The sequence below is a fragment of the Bison bison genome, unplaced genomic scaffold (assembly GCF_000754665.1).
Source record: "Bison bison bison isolate TAMUID 2011002044 unplaced genomic scaffold, Bison_UMD1.0 scf7180017864514, whole genome shotgun sequence".
NCBI lineage: Eukaryota > Metazoa > Chordata > Mammalia > Artiodactyla > Bovidae > Bison > Bison bison.
This window is the reverse complement of record NW_011495067.1, coordinates 714,154-718,689: the sequence shown is the minus strand read 5'-3', so window position 1 is coordinate 718,689 and position 4,536 is coordinate 714,154. Positions and strand designations below refer to the sequence as shown.

General features: G+C 40.3%; 1 protein-coding gene across 1 annotated transcript in view; it reads left to right on the top strand.

The window, feature by feature from the left end:
* Positions 1-2,657: 2,657 nt before the first annotated feature.
* ASB5 (ankyrin repeat and SOCS box containing 5) overlaps positions 2,658-4,536 on the top strand; it is a 41,076-nt gene continuing 39,197 nt past the window's right edge. The window contains exon 1 of the mRNA XM_010829914.1: positions 2,658-2,978. Within this exon, the coding sequence (XP_010828216.1) occupies positions 2,783-2,978 (196 nt within the window). The 5' untranslated portion in view covers positions 2,658-2,782. The remainder of the gene's footprint in view (positions 2,979-4,536) is intronic.

The window sequence follows — 4,536 nt, the reverse complement described above, 5'->3', positions numbered from 1 at the left end:
ATATCAATAAATCACTTAAATTACTAATCAATAGTTTGTTTTTTAAGAAAACATGAGTGCCAGGAAAATAGGTACACAATATTTTTCATGTGTCCTTTAGATACTAATAAAATATGAATAACTTATGGTGTTGCTTGGAAGGATCTATAATGTAAAAAATACAGCATCTAGTTTATATTTGATGAGTTCACTCACTATGAGCTTTTCTATTTAGCCTTAATTTTTATTTAGTGATTAATGGAAATAGAGATGGTAAAAGTTGCCAAGAGAGTTTATACTAACAAAAGAAAGGTGGGAAATCAAGGAACTCATTAAGATGAAGCATGACATCTTGACATAAAGTCCTAGATATTGGAGAGTTAGTATTTTCCTACTAGTAAAAACTGTAGGGAGTTAAACTGAATGTTCCAATGATAGCAGCCTTATTGAAATAAAAGTGCTCCTCAGGCCCAAAGAATCCAGTCCCCTGATGAGCTGATGTGGAGATAATTATTTATAATCACACTTACTGGTAAACAGGAAGGAGTGAAACCTGAGAAGACACTGAGGCGTGACTCAGGTGGGTTTTTTTTCTGATTCCACAGCACGGAAGTGTGTGCGGGTGACTCAGAGCGCTGTGATGGCCCAGCTGTCCCCAGGCATGCCTCCCCGGTGTGGGCACATGCCTCCCCGTGCCAGGGGGAAGACTAGCGGGAGGGTCACCCTCCACAATCTCACAGTCAGTTACTCCACCGTCAAGAGTCTGCAGTTCATTTTCATCACTTCCCAAAGCACATGTGGAATGCTCCACAGGGGCCTATGAACAGCCACTTGGTCTAGATCTCTGCCTCTGAAAACAAGACCAGGGGGCTTTCCCATAAAGAGGGCTGTGGCGGCTTTCTAATACATTGACCTAATTTACTTTTCTGGGAACCACTCAGTCCCTGGGGAAAGGAGAAGCCTGCTTTGTTGGCACATTTATTTTACAGCTACACCTCCTTTGTCTTAGGGATGTTTTGTGTACATCAGTGCAACCGGATAAGACACGCAGCATAAAAAAGCCTGCGACACTGCCCAGCATGACCCATCATTGATACGCTTCTTTATTCCAAAATGAGCCACTTCTGTTCTCTTATGTCTTTGTTATTATTTGTGATTTTGGAACTTCTCAGAAGAATCAGGAAGCAATACAACAACGAACAGGCTTCAAGCCAGGTCATATAAATGTATAAATAAACTCCCTGTATGATACATCATTTTGTATCTCGGCATATTATTTTTTACTTAAATGCCGAAATACTGCCACTCTACATTACTATTCTTAATAATTTACTCTATTTTGCTTTTAAAATATAGCTTGCTTAAGGATCCCCTTATAAATAGTGGCATTTTATTTCTAAACTAAATAAGATAGGGTTTAACTGATGTTAAAGCTGTAACTCCAATACTTTGGCCACCTGACGTGAAGACCTGACTCATTTGAAAAGATCCTGATGCTGGGAAAGATTGAGGGCAGGAGGAGAAGGGGATGACAGGATAAGATGATAGGATGGCATCACCAACTCAATGGACATGGGTTTGGGTGGACTCCGGGAGTTGATGATGGACAGGGAGGCCTGGTGTGCTGCGGTTCATGGGGTCACAAAGAATCGGACACGACTGAGCGACTGAACTGAACTGAACTAACAAAGATTGTGAGCCTAAAAAATATATATTTTTGCTTGGCTTGCTAGAGTAAAGATGAAGCACTTCGGTCTGCTTGAAACTCTCTGGATACAGTGCCTCCTCCAGGAAGCCTTTGAACTCTTTCCTGCCAGGATCAGACCCTTCCTCTTTATGCTGCCCTGTCCTCACTTGTATTTTATCTCATTTCTCTTTCCTCCTCTAGACTCTGACTGCTTTGTGGCTGTGACATTCTCTGCCTCTCCAGCATCCAGCTAAATGCTTGACACATAGCAGGTGCTTAAAACGTGTTCAGTGGATGAATAAATAGCCTAAAGTTATGACCCTGTGGCTTTCCAGTCTATCCACTTATACATTTTTTTTTCCTGACATTGACGGAAGCCACATAATTGGCTAATTTGATGAGTGGTCATTAAACCCACAAGTCATGAACTATTTTATAATATAGCTCATAGTCTACAAATAGGACCATTTCGAAGGTTTAAAGTGATGGACTTCATTTTACCTTGATATCATGAGTTTCGCTTACATTCACACCAGGAACCCCTTACCCAAAGTCTTAAAAGCTCTCAGGACAATTATTTCCTCCCCTAAAACTAAGCTGCCTGTCTAGCTCAGTTGATAAATCAGGTGGGTTCAATCCCTGGGTCAGGAAGATCCCCCTGAGAAGGGAATGGCAACCCACTGGAATATTCTTGCCTGGAGAATTCCATGATGGACAGAGGAGCCTGGCCGGCCACAGTCCATGGGGTTGCAAAAAGTCCGACATGACTGAGCAACTAAACAACAGACAACAAAAAGGAAACACTCTGTACATTAACGTCAATACCTGGATTTTGAAACTCAGAGCAGGGAGATGGGGCGTCATCTTATACCCAGCTCGGAAAGTCAGGCATCTCAGAACCCGGCACGTGTTGCCGCCGCTCCCCCGGAATATTGTCAGACCAATAGGCTTGTGCGAGGCACTTTTATGGACAGTATAAATATTTTGAGCTGGAGGCATCGCCACCAGCTGATATTTTCTTTCCTCAGGACCAGCTGTTCAGGAGCATCCCGGACCGGAGCCAAGCACATTTAGGACTTGGATCTGACCCGGCCCGGCGGCCCAGCCTGCGCAGCGATGTCGATGGTGGAGGAAAACCGGCCATTCGCCCAGCAGCTCTCCAATGTCTACTTCACCATTCTCTCCCTTTTCTGCTTCAAGCTCTTTGTGAAAATCAGCCTGGCCATCCTCAGCCACTTTTACATAGTGAAAGGCAACCGCAAGGAAGCGGCTCGGATAGCGGCCGAGTTTTACGGAGTAACCCAAGGACGAGGTATGTATCTGGCCTGCGCTCTGGTTTCACGCTGACTTTATCTTTCATCCACAACCCAAGAAAACACCCCAGGTTTCCTCCTCTAGGGACCTATTCAAAGTGACTGTTTTGCCAACTTCTCATCATGGAAAATATTTAAGTCACTTCCTGGCCTCAGAAAAAAAAGAAAATTACTTTTTTGGGTTTAATCACATCGAGGTATGGTTGCAAAATAACCTAATGGGAACATGCTCTAAGATAGATGTTTTCTTATTCATAAATATTTTTAAACTTTTAATGTTTCACTTGCCAAGCCATACTTTTACAGGGTTCAACTGCTGGTTGCATTTCAATTGTCCTTAATATACCTGAGTTTTTATGATTTTTTTAAATCAAATCTTTAGGAATATGTAAAATGATCCTTACAGGAGAAGATTTGAAGGTTTTGTTTGTTTTTCACAGTTTTTGACTGAGATTAGCCACTTCATTATAAAGTAAAGCACACTGTGGAAAACACAGATTTACGGCATGGGTTTTCCTGATGGAATTTCGTCGCTTTGCTCAATTTGTAAGAAACTGATTAAAAAAGGAGAGGAACATGAATGAACAAATGTTGTATGTATGCAACCAAGTACATCCATTTATATTTCTTAGAAGAAATTGAAATACGAAATTAAATGAGAAACAATCATTTTAACCATAGACTTGAAAGGTTGTAAAACAATTTACATTCTATTGGACTGCTATTTTGCACAACAAAAGCAATTCTTATGGTGGGCTTCAAGGTGACATTTCAATTTCTTAAAGTCTTGATTATTTCTGGTTTGAAAATCATCAGGCAAGCATGCACATTTTAGAGCCCCAAATATCTCTAAAGTAACTTAAATTTTTGTAATCAAAATATACTACCACAATATTAGAGACTGTATTTTTTTTAAAGAATGCTTAGAATAGAAAGCGTGTATCTGCTTTTCTATACTTTTCAATTTGTGGAATAACTTATTTTAAAAATCTAGGTGACTCTGTAGGTATATGTAAAATTGAACAAAGGTAGAAAATATTTTTTGGTGTATGTGGTAGATAAGGAATACATTTCCCCCCCAAAGAAGATCGTTCTTATGCAAAATGAGAAAGTTACGTGTTCGCTCAAAGTGAGGAAAATCTAAATGTCAGGATGAAATCCGGACAAGGAAGGTGGGCTCTAGAGGAAACAGGCAACGTTTAATCTTTCACCCACCAGCTCAGAATAGGGATAACTGTTTAAATGTGGCATATACCATGTTGGTAAAGGGAATATTCTGTTTTAAAAAACCAGCAAACGTAAGAGATTAGATTTTAAAGCAAACCTCATGTTTTTAGATATAAGACTAAATAGATGATGCAGGCATAAGGTGATGAAGTTTACAGTCACGGGCAGCCCGTAACTCATTACTTCATAATCAAATCCCGTCTACGTGTTATGAGAACTGCTGTACACAAGAACTGAAATATTGGCTAGAAATCCAACATTTTTGGTGAATTGACAAGGGTTTTTGAGGAAGCTTTGAAATCTCCTTTTGAACTTATTTACAAATAAAAG